The 23096-nt window shown below is 38.4% G+C and overlaps 1 protein-coding gene across 2 annotated transcripts in view; it reads left to right on the top strand.

Moving 5' to 3' along the window:
• The window catches only part of Rgpd4 (RANBP2 like and GRIP domain containing 4), a 49283-nt gene extending 26214 nt beyond the window's left edge, over positions 1 to 23069 (top strand). The window contains exons 20-30 of one of the 2 annotated variants that reach the window (XM_090336271.1): positions 817 to 4426; positions 5015 to 5491; positions 8944 to 9117; positions 9915 to 10007; positions 10510 to 10697; positions 15731 to 15929; positions 17367 to 17468; positions 19153 to 19298; positions 21106 to 21379; positions 21486 to 21820; positions 22555 to 23069. In XM_090336271.1, coding sequence (XP_090192397.1) covers positions 817 to 4426; positions 5015 to 5491; positions 8944 to 9117; positions 9915 to 10007; positions 10510 to 10697; positions 15731 to 15929; positions 17367 to 17468; positions 19153 to 19298; positions 21106 to 21379; positions 21486 to 21820; positions 22555 to 22860 — 5904 coding nt within the window. In that variant the 3' untranslated portion in view covers positions 22861 to 23069. Of the gene's footprint in view, positions 1 to 816; positions 5492 to 8943; positions 9118 to 9914; positions 10008 to 10509; positions 10698 to 15730; positions 15930 to 17366; positions 17469 to 19152; positions 19299 to 21105; positions 21380 to 21485; positions 21821 to 22554 lie in introns of both variants that reach the window. The other variant, XM_090336270.1, reaches the window with a different exon arrangement.
• The last annotated feature ends 27 nt before the right edge of the window (positions 23070 to 23096 follow it).

Here is a 23096-nt window from a genome sequence, read left to right as displayed (position 1 = left end):
AACACAAGAACATTCAATATTTTAAAAAATGGGAGTAGTAATGTTGGCAGTGGTATCATTCATTCAGTTGTTTTTATGTGTGGTAGGGGGTCATGGCCTGGGTGCTGTCACTGAGCTGTTTCGCTCAAGGCTACTGCCTTACCCCACTTCCTGTTTTCTAGAGGTTAATTGGAGATAAGAGTCTCAGGTCCTTTTAAATGCCTGGGCTGGCTTTGAATCTTGATCCTCAGATCTCAGCCTCCTCAGCTAAGATTACAGGCGTGAGCACTGCACCTGGCTCATTCAATTTTGATAGAGATACAAGTAGAATTTCATTGCTGAATGATTATGTGATATTTTTTGGCCTGGTGTATCTAGTAACAGATGGTTAAAACAGGAGTTGAATGTGAGGGCTTGAGGAGAGAGAGTTGAGGTGCATTTAGACCTTTGCTCTTCTGCTTACTGACCATGGGCAAGGTATAAGTCTGTATGGCATATGCTTCATATTATAAAATGAAGATAATACCTTACATAATCTTTTTGAGGATATTAAACTGTAACTGCCTATTTGGCACATTAATAAATGCTCAATAAATGTTAGTCTTCATCATCACTATTAACATCAATTGATAAATTGTTCATCAATAAAAGTGATGCAATATCAGTTGATTTTCATTATATGCTAAGTATATATGCAGGCATCTTTTTCGTAATGATGCTTTAATGGTAAATACCCTAGTGATCTTTCTTTTACTTAATACTAATGTTTGAGGTTTGTGAGAATTGATTTCTAGTTTTTTAGACAATCTACAAAATATTTTACTTGTTTTCTTTTAGGGTCCGGTTTATGGTATGAATCGGCTTCCACCCCAGCAGCATATTTATGCCTATTCACAGCAAATGCACACACCACCAGTTCAAAGCTCATCAGCTTGTATGTTCTCTCAGGAGCTGTATGGTCCTCCATTGCGTTTTGAGTCTCCCGCAACAGGAATTCTATCACCCAGAGGTGATGACTACTTCAATTATAATGTTCACCAGACAAGCACAAATCCACCATTGCCAGAACCAGGATATTTCACAAAACCTCCAGTTGCAGCTCATGCTTCAAGATCTGCAGAATCTAAAGTTATAGAATTTGGAAAAACTAATTTTGTTCAGCCCATGCCAGGTGAAGGATTAAGACCATCTTTGACAGCAGCAACACATACAACACAGCCAACTCCTTTTAAGTTTAACTCAAATTTTAAATCAAATGATGGTGACTTTACATTTTCTTCACCACAAGTTGTAACACATCCTCCTCCTTCTACTTATAGTAACAGTGAAAGCCTTTTAGGTCTCCTGACGTCAGATAAACCATTGCAAGGGGATGGCTATAGTGGACCAAAAGCAATTCCTGGTCAAAGTATTGGACCTCGAAATACATTTAATTTTGGAAGTAAAAATGTATCTGGAATCTCATTTACAGAAAACGTGGGTCCAAATCAGCAGAAGAATTCTGGTTTTCGTCGAAATGATGAAATGTTTACTTTCCATGGTCCAGGGAAATCTATATTTGGAACACCTACTCCAGAGTTGGCAAATAAAAGTCATGAAACAGATGGAGGAAGTGCCCATGGAGATGAGGATGATGATGGCCCTCACTTTGAGCCTGTGGTACCTCTTCCTGATAAGATTGAGGTGAAAACCGGTGAGGAAGATGAAGAAGAATTCTTTTGCAACCGTGCAAAGTTATTCCGTTTTGATGGAGAATCCAAGGAATGGAAGGAGCGTGGGATAGGCAATGTAAAAATACTAAGGCATAAAACATCTGGTAAAATTCGCCTTCTAATGAGACGAGAGCAAGTATTAAAGATCTGTGCAAATCATTATATCAGTCCTGATATGAAACTGACACCAAATGCTGGATCAGACAAATCTTTTGTATGGCATGCTCTTGATTATGCTGATGAGTTGCCAAAACCAGAACAACTTGCAATCAGATTCAAAACTCCTGAGGAGGCAGCACTTTTTAAGTGCAAGTTTGAAGAGGCCCAGGGTATTTTAAAATCATCTGGAACAAATGTAGCCACCCCATCAAATCAGACTATCAGAATTGCAAAAGAATCCACAACTCATGATAAGGATATTTGTAAATCTGATGCTGGGAACATGAATTTTGAATTTCAGGTTGCCAAGAAAGAAGGGTCTTGGTGGAATTGTAGTAGCTGTTCATTAAGGAATGCTGCAACTGCTAAGAAATGTATATCATGCCAAAATATAAACCCAAGCAGTAAAGAGCTCCTAGGGCAGCCATTTGTAGAAACTGGTTCTGCTTCTAAAAGTGTCCCAGAAAATGCTCAAGATAGATTTGCATTGATAACTGCAAAGAAAGAAGGTCACTGGGATTGCAGTACTTGTTTAGTAAGAAATGAACCTACTGCATCTAAGTGCATTGCATGTCAAAACACCAAGTCTCCTAACAAAAGTGGATCTTCATTTGCTCAAGCTTCTTTTAAATTTGGTCAGGGAGATCTTTCTAAGTCTGGAAACAGTGATAACAGATCTGTGTTTTCTGCAAAGGAAGGGCATTGGGATTGCAGAGAATGCTTGGTACGAAATGAAGGAAGTGCTACAAAATGCGTTGCTTGTCAGAATGTAAGAACACAGAATCTACCTACCACTTCTGTCTCAGCATCTTCTTTCAAGTTTGGTACTTCAGAGATAAATAAAACTTCAAAGAGTGGGTTTGAGGGAATGTTCACCAAGAAGGAAGGACAGTGGGATTGTAGTACATGTGCAGTGCGAAATGAAGCAAATGCTACTAAATGTATTGCTTGTCAGAATCCCGCTCAACCAATATCGTTATCTTCTGGTGTTCCGGCTCCTACCTCTTTCAAGTTTGGTACTTCAGAGATAAGCAAGGTTCCAAAAAGTGGGTTTGAGGGAATGTTCACCAAGAAGGAAGGACAGTGGGATTGCAATTCATGTTTAGTACAAAATGAAGCAAGTGCCACCCATTGTATTGCTTGTCAGAATCCAAGTAAGCAAAATCAGCCTACATCTGTGTTGCCTGCCTCTTCAGAGACAAGCAAGTCTACAAAGAATGGATTTGAAGCTTGTGATGCTTCCAAACCGACTCCTAAACCTAATATAGAAGCTCCTTCAGCTTTCACAATGGGCTCAAAAACAAAGTTAAATGAATCCTCTGGAGGTCAGGTGGGAACTTTCAAGTTTGGCATTACAAAACAAGGCTTTAAATTTGGGCATGTGGATCAAGAAAGTACACCTCCATTTTCACTGCAGGGTTCGTCTAATACAGACTTTAAGTCAATAAAGGAAGGATTTAGTTTTTCCATCCCTACATCCGCTGATGGGTTTAAATTTGGCATTCAGGAACCAGGGAATCAAGAGAAGAGTGATAAGCCTCTTGAAAATGATGCTGGTTTTCAGCCTCAGGATGTTAGTAACCAGAAGGATGGTGGTAGTGTTGTTTTTGGTCAAACAAGTGGTACCTTTACCTTTGCAGATCTGGCAAAATCAACTTCAGGAGAAGGATTTCAATTTGGCAATAAAGACCCTAATTTCAAAGGATTTTCAGGTGCAGGAGAGAAATTATTCTCATCACAAAGTGGTAAAGTATCTGAGAAAGCCAACACTTCTGCTGACCTTGAAAAAGATGATGATGCCTATAAGACTGAGGACAGTGATGACATCCATTTTGAACCAGTAGTACAAATGCCTGAAAAAGTAGAACTTGTGACAGGAGAAGAAGATGAAAAAGTTCTGTATTCACAGCGAGTAAAATTGTTTAGATTTGATGCTGAAATAAGTCAGTGGAAAGAAAGGGGCTTGGGGAACTTAAAAATTCTCAAAAATGAAGTCAATGGCAAGCTAAGGATGCTAATGCGAAGAGAACAAGTATTAAAAGTATGTGCCAATCATTGGATAACAACTACAATGAATCTGAAGCCTCTTTCTGGGTCAGACAGAGCATGGATGTGGCTAGCTAGTGATTTTTCTGATGGTGATGCCAAACTCGAGCAGCTGGCAGCAAAATTTAAGACACCAGAGCTAGCTGAAGAATTCAAGCAGAAATTTGAGGAATGCCAGCGACTTCTATTAGATATTCCACTTCAAACTCCCCATAAACTTGTAGATACTGGCAGAGCTGCCAAGTTAATACAGAGAGCTGAGGAAATGAAGAGCGGACTGAAAGATTTCAAAACATTTTTGACAAATGATCAAACAAAAGTCAGCGATGAGGAGAGTCAGAATTCAGGTGCAGGCCCCTCCAGTGCTTCAGACACAGCAGTCAAGCCAAATCCTGAAAACACTGGGCCCACCTTAGAATGGGATAACTATGACTTAAGGGAAGATGCTTTGGATGACAGCGTGAGCAGTAGTTCAGTACATGCTTCTCCATTGGCAAATAGCCCTGTGAGAAAAAACCTCTTCCGCTTTGGTGAGTCTACAACAGGGTTTAACTTTAGCTTTAAATCTGCTTTGAGTCCATCTAAGTCTCCTGCCAAGTTGAATCAGAGTGGGACTTCAGTTGGCACTGATGAAGAATCTGATGTTACTCAAGAAGAAGAGCGAGATGGGCAGTACTTTGAACCTGTTGTACCTTTACCTGATCTAGTTGAAGTATCCAGTGGTGAGGAAAACGAACAAGTTGTTTTTAGTCACAGAGCAAAACTCTATAGATATGATAAAGATGTTGGTCAATGGAAAGAAAGAGGTATTGGAGATATAAAGATCTTACAGAATTATGACAATAAGCAGGTTCGCATAGTGATGAGAAGAGATCAGGTATTAAAACTTTGCGCCAACCACAGAATAACTCCAGACATGACTTTGCAAAATATGAAAGGGACAGAGAGAGTGTGGGTTTGGACTGCATGTGATTTTGCAGATGGAGAACGAAAAGTAGAACATTTAGCTGTCCGTTTTAAACTACAGGATGTTGCAGACTCATTTAAGAAAATTTTTGATGAGGCAAAAACAGCCCAAGAGAAAAATTTTTTGATAACACCTCATGTTTCTCGTTCAGGCACTCCTAGAGAGTCCCCATGTGGCAAAATTGCTGTAGCTGTTTTAGAAGAAACCACAAGAGAGAGGACAGATTTAATTCAGAGTGACGACGTAGCAGATATAACTTCAGAAGTTGGAGAAGTGTCTAGCACAACTGACGCGACACCAAAAGCAGTAGTTTCGCCTCCAAAGTTTGTCTTTGGCTCAGAGTCTGTTAAAAGCATTTTTAGTAGTGAAAAGTCAAAACCATTTGCATTTGGCAACAGCTCAGCTACTGGGTCTTTGTTTGGATTTAGTTTTAATGCACCTTTGAAAAATAGTGAAACTGGCTCAGTAGTCCAAAATGGATCTGAATTGAAAATGGAACCTAACAAATGTGAACAGTCACAGAATGCTGATACCAAACAATCTTCAGACGGCAGAGTCAAAACTCCCTTTGTTTCCTTTCCGAAGGAAGAGTCTTCAACTACTTATACATTTAAAACACCAGAAAGAGGTAAGTTGTCCCTTTTTGTTTTAAAGCTCTTTTTTTGGGAGTGTGGGTATGGGTCATGGGGCTGTCCCTGAGCTCTTTACCTCAAGGCTGCTGCTCTACCCCTGAGCCTGGGCATTGCCCCTGAGTTCTTCAGCTCAGGGCTACCTCCCTACCTGTTGAACCACAGCACCACTTCCCCTTTTCTAGTGATTAATTGGAGATAAGTGTCTCTTTAGTGCCTTGGCTGACTTTGAACTGTGATCCTCAAATCTTGACTTCCTGAGTAGCTAGGATTACAAGTGTGAGCCACTGCGTCTGGCTTTAATGCTCATTTTGATGCAGATTTCTTGAAGGATTCTGAAGGTTTAGTCATAACCCTTGATGTATGAACACCCCTCCCCCCAAAAAAATATTTGAATGGGCTTGTTCCTCCTCTAAATAAATTTATCTGTGACCCTACAAATATCAGGTGTGTGTAAGTTGTCACTCTAAGGATACATTATTAAGATGTCCATAGAAGTAAGCCATTGGTTATATGAGCAAAGAATGAGACCAGAAGAAGAAAAGGAATATATGAGATAACCAGATTGGTATAATTTGAGAGTTCTGGTTTTTTATATTTTAAAGTCATTTTCGCTTTGTTTCCTTTAGGATGTTCAAAAGTGAAATACTCTTTGTTTTCTAGGATTTAATTTTAACCTTTTTAAATCTAATCCAATGGCCTTTTGGACCAGCACACCTTCCTCACAGCCTGAAAGTGAAGGTATAGATTAGCATTCTTAGTATGAGGCAACTAGCAGCTAGTAGTTCTTAGCAAAATAACTGTGGCTGTATGAAATTAAGTACTTAACATTACAACATGCATGTTTAAGAATGTCATTTTAAGCACCAAACCTTTTGACTGGATGTTACCCCTAACATCCTTAACTAATTTTTTTTTTAAAGCAGATGCTGTGTTTTGTCATTACATATTTTGGATTTTTTTCTGCTCTGCACTTTATTGCTCTGTTGTTTACAACTGCTTAAATGAAGACCTATGTTTTATCTAACCTAATATCTGCCACTAATATCTGCCACTATTTAAATGTGATGGCAGCAGCATATATACTTATAGGTATTTTCTTTTGAAATGCTATATTTGCATTTAACTATCATTGTATAACTTGTATATTATATATTTACTACATTTTTTAAAGCATTAGACTGGAACAACAGGAGAGTGTAATCTCTTGAACATTTTTATAGTCAAAATCACATATTGAGTATGGTAGTATGGTAAGCAAATAGAGCAATACAGTGATGGTTCTTGATTTTTTCTTTTTTTTGTGGGCCCCCTCACCATTCTTTCTTTAGAGCCAGTTTGGGGCTGGGGGCTTGAACTCACGGCTTTTTATCTTCCCCTTTTTGGCTTTCTTGCTTCCAGTGGACGGTTTTCTGGTGGTTAATTGGAGATGGAGTCTACAGACTTTCCTCTCTGGGCTGCCTTTGAACATTGATCTCAGACCTTAGCTTCTAGTGTAGCTAGGGTTATAGCCACTAGCACTGGAATCTTGATTTACTTAGGCCAGTCCTAGGGATTGAACTCAGGGCCTGGGCGCTATCCCTCAGTTTCTTGTGCTCAAGATTAGCACTCTACTACTTGAACTACAGCGCCACTTCTGGCTTTTTTGAGGAATTCAACCCAAGGCTTCATATACTCTAGGCAAGCACTCTACCACTAAGCCACATTCCCAGCCCTGGGATCTTTTTGTAGGTCATGGGACTTGAATTCTGGGCATGGACGTTGTCCCTGAGCTCTTCACCTCAAGGCTACTACCCTATCCCTTGAGCCACAGCCCCACTTCTGGTTGTCTGGTGGTTAATTGGAGATAAGAAGCTCATAGGCTTCAGTACCAGGCTGGCTTTGTCAGATCTCATCCTCCTGAGTAGCTAGGATTACAGGTGTGAGCCACCGCACCTGTTGGTTCTTTATTTTAAATTACACCAATTGCTACCATGCAAGGAAGCTCTTAGAATATTTGATTATTGAAAATGCAATCTTTGAAAAATTTTGTGGACACAATAGAAAAGTGTATGTATACTTGTGTACAGTTTCTGTCAATTCCAGTTTGAGAATACCCTGGATTATGACTAATTTATTAATGTGTTACTGCAAGGTAGAATCTGGTAATTTTGCCATCTTAAGGGATTCTAAACATGAAAACTTTAGACATGAAAAAAGGTTTAGAGGAGTCTGACTTAATATATCTCTGTTGTAGTGTCCCATTACTGTCCCTAGTTAGAATTTTCTTTTTTTTTTTTTTTTTTTTGCCAGTCCTGGGCTTGAACTCAGGGCCTGGGCACTGTCCTTGGGCTTTTTCAAGGCTAGCACTCCACCACTTGAGCCACAATACCACTTCTGGCTTTTTCTGTGTATGTGGTACTGGGGAATTAAACCCGGGTCTTCGTGCATGCTAGGCAAGCATTCCTACTATGAGGCCAAACTCGTGGTCCTAGTTAGAAAATTTGTATGTAATGTTTTTGTTTATAATGGAGAGAAGCATGTTTATTCTTGTAAAAAGTATTGGCTCTAGCTGGGTGTGGTGACTCATGCCTGTAATCTTAGCTACTCAGGATCACGGCTCAGAGTCAGCCTGGTCAATACAAAGCCAGGAGACTCATATCCAGTTAATCACTAGAAAATGGGAAGTATAGCTTTTTGATGGTTAGTTAAAGATATGAATCTCATGGACTTTTGGTCTGGGCTGCTTTGAACCATAATTCTCAGATCAAAGCAGCTTGAGTAGCTAGGATTACAGGGATGAGTTACTAGCACATGGCTAGAAATTCTTCTTAATAGACCTAATAGATTATATATAAAATTCCTCTTCATTTATTTATTTATTTATTTTGCCTTTTTTTTTTATTACTAAGGAAAATGGTGAGTGAAGATGTTTTCAGCCACCGATATTTTCTTAGATTCTTTCAGTATTACGCATGGGATGAGGATTTAGCTTAATTCTGCATAGAAATCTGAGGTTCCAATTACTATGTCATCTGTGTTAATTTTCTTATAATCAAGGTTGATTTTTGGGTGAGTTTCATATGTATGCTAACCTTTGCTTATAATTTCTTTTAAGTTGTTTTTTTCAGATGTTTGAAATGCATGAGTGTTTTGCTGAGTTATAATAGTATTCCAAATATGGTTTATAAATTATATAAATTAGCAGCTGTTCTTTTTAATAAGTAATAAGGTAAAATTTATTTTGGGGTCAAAAACTTGTATTCTTTAGCAAGTTTGGGTAGAATACTAAATTAGAGTGGCAATTCTAATTTGTTTCTTTGCTAGTCCATGGACTTGAACTCAGTGCCTGGGTACTGTCCCTGAGCTTTTTTGTGCTTATTTTTAGTTGGCTAATGGAGTCAGTAATGACCTCGCAGTGCGCGCGCTCGCGTGTGTGTATGTGTGTAATTTGTTTTTACTTGTGTTACAGCCAAAGAGAAGAAAAAACCTGCAGCTCCTCCCTCAGATGATGATGATGTTCTTATTGTCTATGAACTAACCCCGACTCCTGAGCAAAAAGCCCTGGCTACCAAACTTAAACTTCCTCCAACTTTCTTCTGCTATAAGAATAGGCCAGATTATGTTAGTGAAGAGGAGGAAGATGGTAAATCTTTTGTTATTTAAATCCATTCTGTTGTTGTTGGTTTTAGTTTTTTAAAACCTGAGCTTTTTATAACTTAACCACAAACATCCTTACAGGTAGATATTTGCTCTAAATGTAATAGTCAATGGATGTAATACTGAAGAATGCAGGTCATTAAGCCTTTGTTAGGTGGTTGGCTGTCATGTGCCAGATAATTGTTTTGATGGAATGGAAAGTCTACAAGTCTTACTTGATAGGTTTATTTATAGTTTATTATATTGTTTATAGTTTATAGTCTGTATATTTTGCCTTTTTGTTTTTTAATAGGTCGTGGGGCTTGAACTCTTAAGTCTGGGTTCTGTCCCTGAGCTCTTCAGCTCATGGCTACCACCCTAGTCCTAGAGCCACAGCGCCACTTCCGTCTACAAGTCTTAAAGGTGAAGAAAAAGTGAGGCAGTTTGTATGCCATATCAGAGTAATTAGGTGTGGGGCATTTACATACATTGATGAGAAGATTCCAGTAAGATGAGTTTGTTTAGAATATTAGTTTGTGAGATGAAAAGGTTGGTAGCTAACAGTAGTGATAGCAGAGAGAGTATATGAGGAGAGAACAATTTGAAATTCTAACAGCAAGAGAGAATTCCAGGTATGAAAATGGCAAAAGAGGCCACTTCTGTGGAGAGTGAAAGAATCAAGTTGGGCATGATCCCTAGATTCACGACTAGGAAAATCCCCAAAACTTACATGAAATTTATTTATTCAAATCAGTTGTACTTTTAAGATAAAATTTATTTATTAAAAATTAATTGTACTTTAAGATGAAGATTTTGAAATGGCTGTCAAGAAACTTAATGGAAAACTCTATCTGGATGACTCAGAAAAATGTGTGCCATTGAAAGAAAATCTAACAGGTATGTTCAGTTTAAATAAGTAATTCAGTGTAATCTCCTAGTTTGGTCATTTCTCTGAGTACTAGATTTATTTATGAAGTACCTCCATGGTGATATGAAATATTTTAAAATAATCCTAGCTATTCACAAAGTAGAGATCGAGAAGATGTTGGTTTGAGGCCAGCCCTGGTAATAACTTCATTGCAACAGACAAACCAGGTGTGGTGGTACATTCATGTAATCCCAGCTACCTGGGAGGCATTGGGTAGGAGCATTATAGTCCAAAGACGGCCCTGGTCACAAAAAAGCAAAATCCTATCTGAAAAATGAATAAGGTAGAAAAAGGTTTCAGCTGTGGCCAGAGTATAGCATGCCTATCTAGCAAGTACGAACCCCTGAGTTCTTACCCAGATACTACTAAAAAATAGTTGAAAAACACAAGTCTTTTGGTCCTTGTTCTGTTTGGTTACCTGGTTCTGTAGATTACATTGAGAACCTACTTTTAATTTATTGTGTTACATAGATTTTTCAGATAATGAGAAAGAGTGTGTTATTGTTTGGGAAAAGAAGCCAACAATGAAAGAGAAGGCAAAAGCAGATACTTTAAAGCTTCCACCTACATTTTTTTGTGGTGTATGCAGTGATACTGATGAGGACAATGGACATGGGGAAGACTTTGAATCAGAACTTCAAAAAGTTCAAGAAGCTCAGGTAAGAATTAGTTTAGTAACTACTGGTCATCGTAGTAAGTGGGTTAGAAGATGTAGAGGCATACTGTTTATTGGTTGGAATACTCAAAATAGATTCTCAAATCTTCCAACTGTGTTACAGATTTCGAGGCAGCACTAGTCAATACTCCAGGATTCTTTGTACTTACAACTAACTTACTCTTGATAATTTTAACCTTCCATAGAAATTTTTAAGTGTTACCAGTAAACACTTAACACACCATCACTCAAAAGAGTGGAGCTGTGTGGAGAGTGCTTCAGGTCCTGAGTTCAAGCCAAGACTGTTAGGGAAAAAGGAAAGAATTGAAAGACTAGAAGTACAAAACCGGCTAATGACCTCCACAGACCAAATTAACTTTGATACTAGTTGAAGAGAGATACCAGAATGACCTAGGGAGGGTCTGGAGACATGAGGGTACAAGGGATTAGAGAGAGAGACTCTAAATTAGGTCATGGGTGGGGTAAGGTGTCAGGTAGCTGGAGAGTTCAGTTTCCAGACATGCCTTGTTTTATATATGCCTGGTTCCTAGAACCTTTTGTGTAAACCCTTTGCCCAGGTTAATCGTTCAGCCAGGTGGAGCCTGCTTCAAGGGCCTATTTCCTGGGGGAAAGGGGCTTTGCACATTTAGATTAAGATTCTGGGCTAGAAAATTTTGGGAAGATACCTGGGGAGAAGAGTAGACAGTAAGCCTTGTCAGGAGAGCAACATTTGAATTAGGAGAACAAAGCAGATTCCCATCAAGAACTGGCATAGAAATAATTATTTTTAGTTTCCCTATTGCCTTTCCTATATAACTTTTAGTCATTAGGGTATGTCAGTTTTCTGTGTCTTGAGCTTCCATATATATATATATCAAATGGTCTGGGAAATATTTTCCTGTGCTGCTTTTTCTAAAAGAGATTGTGTCACAATGAGGTAGACAATGTTACCTCAGTATCCAGTGCAGTGGCCCCCTGTCCTGTTGCTAGAATGTGGGTTGGTGGAGTTTTCTTTGTATGAGACTTTTGCCAGCAACGATAACAGTACTTACATCTCAATAAATTGAGGTAAGTGCTAGATTGGGGAATGAAGTAAATATAGTTACCACTCCCTAGTAATTGTGTTCCTGGAAAAGGCCATTTTCCCAGAATGTGACCTTTGGGCAGACCAGGTGGGGCTATCTAGATCAATTACAAGGTTCACAAAGTAAGGTGATTTTGAAATGACACAACTGGCCTGGAGTTGATGTCTGAATTCTGCCTTTCTGATTTTTTTTCGTTAACCATCTTGATAAAACCCAGGATTTCCTTGAACTTCTTTCTGGTATTAGCCTAGTTAGGGTCACTGGCAGTAAACTCCTGTTATCCTCTCTAAAAAGTGGTCTGGATCTTAGCTGGTCTGTGTAAGGTTCAGCTGAAAGGAGTTTAGGTTCAGGCAGAAAAGAGTTTATTGGGAAGAGAAAGCGCTTACTGCCAGCCTGTGCTAGATGTAGGCATGCAATGGGTGCAAGGGAGGGAAAAGGGGCCAGGGAAAAGCTGTAAGGGGGCTAGGAGCAAAACAAGAAGCAGAACCAGTGATGAAGATTGATATATAGGGAGTGGGTGGGGAGAAGGTATGGCCCTAGGAAGACTGGGGGATCTTCCACTGCTCCTAGGTATATACCAGTTACCTGGGTTACAAATGCTGGGTGGGAATAGGGAAGGGGCCACCTAGGAAGAACAATGGGGAAGGGAGCTTTTTTTTTTTTCCCCCTAGTTGTCTATGCTGCTGTAACATTATTGGTGGTGTTTCTTAAATGATTGGTGACTCTCACCAGGAGAACTGTGTGTAATTCTTGGGTTTAGAATTTTTAAAATACACTAAGTAGATGGTTGTAATAGAGTACCATAATTTGTGACTCTGAAGGAATTGTCAAAATAATGTGCTTTTACAATCTTTTATTAGTGATTAGTCTTTTGTATAGGTTTAGTATTGAAATATCTTTTTTCCTACTGTTTACTGACTTATCTGGTTAAAGGTTTAACAGTTCCTTTCTCTCTTTATGGGGACAGGGTAAAGGTTTGAACTCAGTACCTTGCTCTTGTTAGGTTAGTGCTCTACCACTTGAGCCAATTATCTTTTAGATGGGATCGATCAAACTTTTTTTTTTTTTTTTTTTTTTGCCAGAGCTGTCCTTGAATGTTGTCTTAGCCACCTGAGTAGCTGGGAATCCTGCTGTCACAGATTAATGCCTGACCACCATTTGACCCCTTTGTCCCCTTAGAAACAGGTTTTGTCATTATTTTTGTTCTTTTTTTTTTGTCAGTCCTGGGCTTGAGCTCAGGGCCTGAGCACTGTTCTTGGACTTTCTCAAGGTTAGAACTCTACCACCTAAGCCTCAGCACCAGTTCCTACTTTTTTCTATGTATGTGGTACCAAGGAATCGAACCCTAGTCTTTGTGCATGCTAGGCAAGCACTCTACCACTAGGCCAAACTCCTGGCCCATTGATTTTGTTCTTAATCTGTGTTGCTTTATTGATTTCTGCTCCCTATTATTTTCTTCTAGCCTTTTTCAAGGTGGCACAATACTGGAGTTTGGAACTCAGTATTAGGCAGGTATTGTACCACTTGAGTCATATCTCCAGGCCCTTTTGGCTTTGGCAGTTTTTGAGGTAAAGTTTTGCTTGGGGATAGTTCAAGTTCCTTGTTACAAATTTTTTTTGGGGGGGTGAGGGGTGTCAAAGTGGCTTGAACTAGGTCTGGGTGCTGTCCCTGTCTTCAGCTCATGGCTACCCACCTTACCTTTGAGCTAAGCCCCAGTTCCATTTTCTAGAGGTTAATTGGAGATGAGTCTCAGATCCTTTTGTGCCCAGACTGGCTTTGAACCTTGACCCTCAGATCTCAGCCTCCTGAGTAGCTAGGATTACAGGCGTGAGCCACCCCTCCTGGCTTGCTTTTTTTTTTTTTTTTTTTTAAATCCCTCGTTCCCACCCTCCCATTTCTTTTCCTGCTGATGAATTTGAACATTGCTTGGTCATCTCCTTATCCCTCCCTTCTCCCTCCCCCTTACTTTTCCTTTTTCCCTCTTTTCCCTATCTCCCTCTTTCCCTCTCTCCCTCTCTCCTTCTTTCCCTCTACTCCTCTACTCCTCTCTCTCTCCTGGCTTTTTGCTAGTTAATTTCAGATAAGAGTCTTAAACAACATAGCAACAGGCCATTTACCTTAATGTTTAAACATTGTCATAAACATGTAAAAATTTATAATGAATGTTGGATATGAATCAAATAATATGTCTCTCCTATACACAACATTACTAGATGGTTGTATTCCATGTTTGGAATAGAATGTTCATTTTGGCTTTAGCTGTAACATTTTCAGAAAATTATACACTTTAGGTAATTACCAAAAGGGTTGTGAAGAATGGCTAGTATTTAAGATTTTAGAGCATTCCTGTCTTAAATTGTCATATAATCATAATTAGTGGAATAACTTCATTGCTATTAGAGCCAAAAAAAAAGGGTCAAGATAACAAGTCATTCTAAAATCTATCCACTCACCACAGCAAATAAGTTATCTATTTAGATGCTGTACACTCATGAGCAGTCAAGTGTACTAGAAGTACTTTGATCAGTTTTGAGTACTTGTGATCCAACACTGCTATGACTGCAGTCTTCAGAAACCTGTCCTCAAGCTTGTACTTTTGATTGTCATTTTCTCATCTGGCTAAAACAGTTAGCTTGTTTTTTTAAAAAAATTTTATGTGTTGGTATCATTGGTAGTGTATTAGTCTATTAGTGTATTAGTTTACTATAGAACTCAGGCTTGAGATATAGGGTAACGATCCCACCACCAGATTGTCCCTCTGGTCTGAGGGTACTAGTAAGTACATCTCCTCTGAGGCTTCCTAAGAGTTCCTGTGTATATTTCAGCCCAAGTATCTCGTTGTAGACTTGGCAGTAGGTAAAGGGAAGTGTAATAATCAGTATTCAGAAGTCAGTATCTTCAGTTTCCTTTTTTTTTTTTGCCAGTCCTGGGTCTTGAACTCAGGGCCTGAGCATTGTCCTTGGACTTTCTCAAGGCTAGAACTCTACCACTTGGGCCTCAGCACCCCTTCCGGCTTTTTTCTATATGTGGTACTGAGGAATCAAACCCGGGTCTTCATGCATGCTAGGCAAGCACTTTAACCACTAGGCCAAACTCCCGGTCCTTCAGTTTCCTTTTACAAATTTTATTTAAATTTTTTTTTACTTGGGTCAGGAGTTTGGCCGGGTGGTAGAGTGCTTGCCTAGCATGCACGAAGACCTGGGTTCAAGTCCTCAGTACCACATATATAGAAAAAAAGCTGGAAGTGGTACTGTGGTTTAAGTGGTAGAGCACTAGCCTTGAGGAAAGCCCAAGGACAGTGCTCAGGCCCTGAGTTCAAGCCCCAGGACTGACAAAAAAAATTTTTTTTTTTACTTTTTACTGTACTGGGACTTGAACTCAGGACCTCACATTTACTAAGGCATATATGTTCTACCACTTGAATGAAATCCCCAATCCTAAAAAAAAATTCAATATTTTGTGGTGGTAATAGTGATTAAACTCAGGGGCTCATACTTGCTCTATGTTTGAGTCATACCTCTAGCCTTGTTTTTCACAATAAGGACTGAATCTTGAACCACCTACTTTTTAGGCTCCTTATTATTGCTGATAGTGCTGCTGCTTCTAGTTTCCTCTATGGAGATGGAGCCTTTTCTGCCTAGGCTGGCCTGTCACTGTGATCCTTCTAATCTTAGCCATCTATGTAGCTTGACAGGTCATGTGCCTTTCCACTGTACCCAGTTCTAGGTTAGAGGGGTCTCTTGAGCTTTTCTGCCTGGGCTTGCCTCAAGCCATGATTTTCCTGTTCTTCTCTCCCTAAATAGCTAGTAGTACATGTATGAGTTACTAGTACCCTACTAGTAACTAGTAGTAACTAGTAACTAGAGTTTTCTTTTGAAGTAGGTTCCACAACCTTTTTTTTTTTTTTTTGTAGATCAGTATTAAATGACATATATTTTGTTGTTCTTTGCAGAAATCCCAGAGTGAGGAAATACCTTACGTAGCTGATAATGTGTACACAGGTGGAACTGAAGTGGCTACCCCGTTTTTGTGTAAGTCTGAAGAACCTGATTCTATCACCAAACTTACTGGCTTACCACCTTCTGGGACTGCTAATAAGCCTGTAGATTTATCTACTGCAAAGGAAACTGATCCAAAACCTACAAGTGAAGGTAAAACTGATATGTTTATATCATACATTAGATGAGATATGCCTGTGTTTGATACCATCAAACTTTTTTTTTTTTTTTTTTTTTTTTTGCCAGTCCTGGGCTTGAGCTCAGGGCCTGAGCACTGTCCTTGGACTTTCTCAAGGCTAGAGCTCTACCACTTGAGCCTCAGCACCACTTCCGGCTTTTTTGTATGTATGTGGTACGAGGAATCGAACCCGGGTCTTCATGCATGCTAGGCAAGCCCTTTAACCACTAGGCCAAACTCCCGGCCATCCATCAGACTTTTTTTGAGGTACCATAAAGAAGCAAAATATATTAGTCACGATAATTAGTATCATAATTTGTTGCCAAAAGACAGCCAACATTTGTATTGTTAGATTTGTGATAGTAGAAATACAAAAAAACATTGTGATCTGACCTGTATCTGAGCATAAAAAAACAAATAGATGGTTTTTACTTAATTACTGTTTAGATTTACTTATTATATCACTACTCAAGTATATTTAGTATTTTAGTTATATGCAAGGTTACATTAGTCTAAAAATTTTGTAATATTAAGTACATGCCTTTCTTTTCAATGCTTCAAAGCTTTAACTTTTCCATTATAGTAAATACTACTTAAAATTGCTGTTGCCCGGGAGTTTGGCCTAGTGGTAGAGTGCTTGCCTAGCATGCACAAAGACACAGGTTCAATTCCTCGGTACCACATACAGAGAAAAAAGCCAGAAATGGTGCTGTGGCTCAAGTGGTAGAGCTCTAGCCTTGAGAAAGTCCAAGGACAGTGCTCAGGCCCTGAGTTCAAGCCCAGGACAGGCCAAAAAAAAAAAAATTGCTGTTACCCTCTTTTTTTGAATTGGAGGAAGTATCTTTTAATTTTCTTCTATATTATGTATGTGTACATCACAAAAGTTATAGGCATGTTATAGAATCTTCAATATGTTAGAAGAGGAAGGTATCTTTTAATCTTTACATTTAGTAATTTCTAGGGAATTTGAAAGACAATGGTAAAATTCAGACAAGACTCCCCACACTTGTGACAGTGATTTACACTTGTATATGATGCATTATTTGTAGTATGAAATACTAAAGCATTTTACACAGTTGTTTCTTAAGATCTTGCCCCTGATTGTTTTAGGTAATAGGATTTGGTATAAAATGGGAAACTATGTTTGTCTGTCCCACATTTTGCATAGAGAGTTCTATTGCTATTTGTCATGCCTTTGGTATTTTAGTATTTTGAGGATAGTATAGTTTCTGTCCAAGTAATGTTGCTGAAGAATCTCAGTATTGGATATGTTTTGTAACTTTAAACCAGAATATAGATACTATATCATAAAGTCCTGCTTTTCTTTTTTGGTTCTGGATGAAGTTTTGGTCTTATAATTATTATGAGTTGAAAATTGTAGAAACACTAAATTTTTCTTTTTCTTTTGCCAGTGGAAAGCAAAACAGTTTCATTTGGATTTGGAACTAGTACAGGACTGTCATTTGCAGACTTGGCTTCCAGTAATTCTGGGGATTTCGCTTTTGGTTCTAAAGGTAAGGTCTGGAGGAAAGATTTTAACGATCATGTTAGAAAGTCAAGCACACTGAAAGAGTCCTTGTACAGTGTTGTGACTATAAACAAAACGCTCCTTTATCAGTTTTTTAGTAATGGAGTGTGTCTCTATTCTTTTACTAAAACATTATCTATAGGTGTTTTCCCATAATGTAATGTGATAGTCCATTGCGTCCTGAAATGTAGATCTATTTTTGAGTTTCAGAGTAGCCTTGATTTAGTACCTTTGTTCTTTTATCTATATCACCTTTTAGTTTGATTTGTTACTATTTTAAGATTTTTGAATGTATATTGTTTTAAGATAATTTGGATTCAGTATTAGTTGTACTGCTTTATTATGTTAAAGTAATGATATAACTGATGTGTTCTTGGTCAATTCATTTTGGATTACATTTAAGGTAGCTATAGAAATAGTCATTTACTTATTTCAAGTTTAGAAACATAAAGCTGTTCACTGTATATTCTCATGGTGTTTTTGTTTGTTTGGTGTGTTTGTGTGTGTGTGTGTGTGTGTGTGTGTGTGTGTGCGCGTGTGTGTGCGCACGTGCCAGTATGTGTGCGCCAGTTTTGGGCTTGGACTCCAGGGCTGTGTGCTCTTGCTTATTGATCATGGATGGTACTTAATCACTTGAGCCACAGGTCCACTTCTGGCTTTTAGGTGGTTAATTGGAGATAAAAGAGAGACTCTCATGGACTTTTCAGCCTGGACAGGGTTGTAACCATGATCCTTAAGATCTCAGCCTCCTCAGTGAGTGTAGCTAGTGTTACATATGTGATTCATCAGCATTTGGCTTCTCATGTACTTTATATTTGTGCCATCTAAATTGCCTTTATTCAAGATGCTTAAATGATGAAAATATGTGAAAGCAGTAGGAATTTAATTTTTTTTTTTTGGTGCTAGTCTTAAGACTTGAACTCAAGTCCTGGGCACTGTTCCTGGGTTTTTCTAATCAAGGCTAGTGCTCCACCATGTGAACCATAACTCTACTATTTTTTGGTAGCTACCTCTTAATGCAATCAAATTGATAATCAAAGTTAAACACAGACAGATGCCTTACTTTAATAATCTTTACCTAGGGTTGGGAGTTTGGCCTAGTGGTAGAGTGCTTGCCTCGCATGCATGAAGACCTGGGTTCGATTCCTTGGTACCACATACATAGAAAAAAAGCTGGAAGTGGTTCTGTGGCTCAAGTGGTAGAGCTCTAGCCTTGAGAAATGTCCAAGGACAGTGCTCAGGCCCTGAGTTCAAGCCCCACAACTGGCCCCCCCCCCAAAAAAAATAATCTTTACCTACTGTCTTTCCTCAGCACCACTTGTCTTTATTAGTGAGATTCGTCACCAAGCTCTTTTTAATTTCCTGTTTTATTTTTTGTTTGTTCTTCAGGTTCATTAGGTCCTTTTGAAGTATACTTAGTCTTTGAGTGAAGCAGCTTTTGATTTGATCATTTCTCAGTTTTGTTTGTACATTTTTGTAGTTTCAGATTTTCTTTGGATCTGTTGTGTGTTAAGTACTTAACTATAGATTGCTAAAAATAGTATTGAACTTTATAAATCCCTTTCAGTTTTCTTCTTATAATATATGACTTAAAATTAATTCTACTTTGAATGTTAGGCAGTTATCTAAAATCATAGATTCCATACTTCAACACTCTAATTTATTCACAGATAAAAATTTCCAATGGGCAAATACTGGAGCAACTGTGTTTGGAACACAGGCAAAAGGAAAGAGTGTTGAAGATGAGGACGGGAGTGATGAAGAAGTTGTTCATAATGAAGACATCCATTTTGAGCCAATAGTTTCACTACCAGAGGTATTGTTAAGTAATGAAAATTTTATTATTTAGTCGGTCATGAGACTTGAACGCTGGGCTTGGGTGCTGTCCCTGAGCTCTTCAGCACAATACCACTTTCGGTTTTTGAGTGGTTAATTGGAGATTAGAGTCTCTGGAACTTTAGTACCTGGGCTGGCTTTGAACTGTGAACTTCAGATCTCAGCCTCCTGAGTAGCCAGGATTACAAGCCCGAGCCACTGTGCCTGGCTTGAAATTTTTATTAAAACACTTATTTTCAGGTTGGAGTTTAAAATATAACCTGACCTGCTTTTTATTGTCTGCATTTTTCTAAATTTGAAATGGAAGCCCTATTTGTAAGATTCAGCCTTAATTACATATTGTCTTAAATGTTTTTGGTTTTAACTAGGGCCTTGTGTGTGTTATCCTGGCATTCTACATAGCTGCACCCTTAACCTTGTCTTTTTTTTTTTTTTTTGGCCAGTCCTGGGCTTGAGCTCAGGGCCTGGGCACTGTGCTTGGACTTTCTTAAGGCTAGAGCCCCAGCGCCACTTCTGGCTTTTTTCTCTGTATGTTGTACCAAGGAATCGAACCCTGGTCTTCATGCATGCTAGGTAAGCACTCTACCACTAGGTCAAACTCACGGCTCTTTTAACCTTGTCTTGAAGGATTTTGTTTTGGTTGTTTATTTATTTTTATTTGTTTATTTTTGTGCTAATCCTTGGGCTTAAACCCAGGGTGTGGTTTTGTTGCTGGTTCAAGGCTAGTGTTCTACCTTTTGAGCCCCAGCTCTACTTCTGGCTTTTTGGTGGTTAATTGGAGATAAGAATCTCAAGGACTTTACTGCCAGGGTTGGCTTTGAGCCGAAATCCTCTCTGAGTAGCTAGGATTACAGGTATAGCTAGTGGTGCACATCTGTCTTGAAGATTTTATATAAATATTACTTGATTACTTACCAAGAAAAATTACTTTTTAATTTCAATTAGTTAATATTTTCTTTTCTTTTTTTTTTTTTTTTTTTGCCAGTCCTGGGCTTGAGCTCAGGGCCTGAGCCACTTACCTTGGACTTTGTCAAGGCTAGAGCTCTACCACTTGAGCCTCAGCACCACTTTCGGCTTTTTTTCTATATGTGGTTCCAAGGAATCGAACCCGGGTCTTCATGCATGCTAAGCAAGCACTTTAACCACTAGGCCAAACTCCCGGTCCCATCAATTAGTTAATATTTTCATTGGAGAATCAGTACTAGACCATTTGGGGTAACTTGAGGTGTAGTCCTAGCTACTGAGGAAACAGATTGGGAGAATAATACTAACAGAGTATTCCTGACAAAAAGTTAGCCAGACCCAATCTCAGCTATAGGCCTAAATGATGGCACACACCTGTGGATCCAGCTTCCAAGGGAATTCCATAGGTAGTTTGAAGTAAGAATGTGAGTGTTTGAGAACCCTAGCTGAAAAACAAACCAAAAAGTAAATGCTGTGATTTTAGGAGTGTGGTTGAAGTGTGGTAGATTACCTCCCTAAAATGTAGATTCCAAATCCTAATACTGCCAAAAACAAAATGTAAAAAAAAGAACCACTCCTTTTGAAACCTCTTTGAACCTGAAAAGGAGGATATTTCCACAGGGAAAATATACTACATAATATAAAAACGTTTAATGACAAAACAGAGGTGTACAGCTTCAACCAAATCAACTATATTTCTAGTTCTAGAATAATCTCCCACAATACTACACACCTTGTTAATCTTTTTACAAAGAAAACAGTAAAGAGTAGGAGTTTGAGTATTATAAGTACCAATATATAGCTGATCTCATTTGCTTTCATAGGTAGAAGTAAAATCTGGAGAAGAAGATGAAGAAATTTTATTTAAAGAAAGAGCCAAACTTTATAGATGGGATAGAGATGTCACTCAATGGAAAGAGCGTGGTGTTGGGGACATAAAAATTCTTTGGCATACAATGAAGAATTACTACCGGATCTTGATGAGAAGAGACCAAGTCTTTAAAGTGTGTGCAAATCATTTTATTACCAAAACAATGGAATTAAAACCTTTAAATGTTTCAAATAATGCCTTAGTTTGGACTGCCTCAGATTATGCTGGTGAGTTTCTAGCCTCAAACGTTCTTTTCTCATTTCTTTTGGAATTTTTAAAAAAATCTGTCACAAAAAATTATTTTAATATTAAGGCTACCTTTCTTTTTAATAGATGGAGAAGCAAAAATAGAGCAGCTTGCAGTGAGATTTAAAACAAAAGAAATGGCTGATTGCTTTAAGAAAAAATTTGAAGAATGTCAACAGAATTTATTGAAACTTCAGAAAGGACAGGTATCATTGGCAGCAGAATTATCAGAAGAGACCAATCCTGTCGTATTTTTTGATGTTTGTGTGGATGGTGAACCTTTAGGCCGCATAACCATGGAATTATTTTCAAACATTGTTCCCCTAACTGCTGAGAACTTCAGAGCACTGTGTACTGGAGAGAAGGGCTTTGGTTTCAAGAATTCCATTTTTCACAGAGTAATTCCAGATTTTGTTTGCCAAGTAAGTATAAACTGTGTATCACAATTTTGAAGCCTGAGTTACACTAAAATGACAAAGTTTACTGTTTGTTATTGATGTCATCCTATTTTCATTTCTTTAGCTTTCTCATAGAACACTTAACATTGTTACTCAACTATATCCTTTGTCAAAACTGAAAGGATTCACATTTCTAATATTCAAGGTTGCTAGAGACTGAGGATAAGAGAGGTCTTTTATTTTTTCTCTTGATTTTTTTTTTTTTTTTGGTTGGGGTGGTGGGACTTGAACTTTGGGCCTGGATGTTGTCCCTGAGCTCTTCAGCTCAAAGCTATCGCCCTACCCCCTGGAGCCATAGTGCCAGTTTTGGTTTTCTAGTGGTTAATTGGAGCCAAGTCTCAGCTAGGAGCCACCGCGCCCAGTGAAAATGAGTATTTCTTCAAATTGCATTTGTACAAAAAGCTAAATGTTTAGAATTTGTCCCATAGTTATGCTTTCTGTTTGTATATTAATTTTTTTTTTTTTTTTTTTTTTTTGCCAGTCCTGGGCTTGAGCTCAGGGACTTTCTCAAGGCTAGAGCTCTACCACTTGAGCCTCAGCACCACTTTCGGCTTTTTTTTTTCCTATGTATATGGTACCGAGGAATTCAACTTGGGTTGTCGTGCATGCTAGGCAAGCACTCTACCTCTAGATCAAATTGCCGGCCCATGTATATTAATATTTTATTCGGGATTCTTATTACCTTTTTTTCCTTCTAGGGGGGAGATATCACCAAACATGATGGAACTGGAGGAAAGTCAATTTATGGAGATAAATTTGAAGATGAAAACTTTAATGTGAAGCACACTGGTCCTGGCTTACTTTCCATGGCTAATAGAGGCCGGGATACCAATAATTCTCAATTTTTTATAACACTGAAAAAAGCAGAACATTTGGACTTTAAGCATGTGGTATTTGGGTTTGTTAAGGATGGCATGGATGTTGTGAAAAAGATGGAATCATTGGGTTCTCCCAAAGGGTCTGTTAGTGGAAGAATTAGTATCACAGAATGTGGACAGCTATAAAAAAAATCATTGTTTTTCATAGTAAATTTTATCTGTAAAAGCAGTTGAATTGAAGCTTAACTGTTAAAAATATGGTAATTATGTTCAGCTTTTGAAAATGGACATTTCCAGTGTACAAATGTAAAATTGCAGCTTATAGCTGTTGTCACTTTTTAATGTGTTATAATTGACCTTGCATGGTGTGAAATAAAAGTTCAAACACTGGTGTATTTCAGGTGTACTTGTGTTTATGTACT

Source organism: Megascapheus bottae, chromosome 7 (genome assembly GCF_031878675.1).
Source record: "Megascapheus bottae isolate mThoBot1 chromosome 7, mThoBot2.hap1, whole genome shotgun sequence".
Taxonomy (NCBI): Eukaryota; Metazoa; Chordata; class Mammalia; order Rodentia; family Geomyidae; genus Megascapheus; species Megascapheus bottae.
The sequence above is the reverse complement of the archived record's forward strand: the minus strand, read 5'-3'. Positions and strand labels throughout refer to the sequence as shown.